The 453-nt window shown below is 56.1% G+C and overlaps 1 protein-coding gene across 1 annotated transcript; it reads left to right on the plus strand.

The window, feature by feature from the left end:
• Nucleotides 1-83: 83 nt before the first annotated feature.
• On the plus strand, nucleotides 84-418 carry LOC111648673 (sodium bicarbonate cotransporter 3-like; the record flags this gene model as incomplete). Its single annotated transcript, XM_023398438.1, has 2 exons — nucleotides 84-230; nucleotides 315-418. Coding segments are annotated over 2 exons (251 nt in total), but the record flags the coding sequence as incomplete, so codon positions are not given.
• Nucleotides 419-453: the final 35 nt, after the last annotated feature.

A 453-nucleotide genomic window follows, 5' to 3' on the forward strand; every position in this document is an offset into this window, starting at 1 on the left:
CTCTCTCTCTCTCTCTCTCTCTCTCTCTCTCTCTGTCTTTCTGTCTCTCTCTCTCTGTCTCTCTCTCTCTCTCCCTCCCGTAGATCTTCCATGACGTGGCGTACAAAGCAAAGGACAGGAACGACCTGCTGTCGGGGATCGATGAGTTCCTGGACCAGGTGACCGTGCTGCCTCCAGGTGAATGGGACCCCAGCATCCGCATCGAACCCCCAAAGAGCGTCCCATCTCAGGTAAGACCTGCAGCGAGATCACCTGAGATCACCTGAGACCACCTGAGACCTGATGACACTCTGCTCCCTCCTCTGTCTCTGCAGGAGAAGAGGAAGATGGCGTCTGTCCCTAACGGCTCTGCCTACAGCTCTGACATTGGGAAGGAGGCGGAGCATCACACTGGACCAGAGCTGCAGAGGACGGGGAGGTCTGTCTATACACACACACACACACACACACACA

This window comes from Seriola lalandi, unplaced genomic scaffold, assembly GCF_002814215.2.
Source record: "Seriola lalandi dorsalis isolate HSWRI2012SDOR001 ecotype SW California unplaced genomic scaffold, Sedor1 jcf7180002045816, whole genome shotgun sequence".
In the NCBI taxonomy this organism is placed as follows: domain Eukaryota; kingdom Metazoa; phylum Chordata; class Actinopteri; order Carangiformes; family Carangidae; genus Seriola; species Seriola lalandi.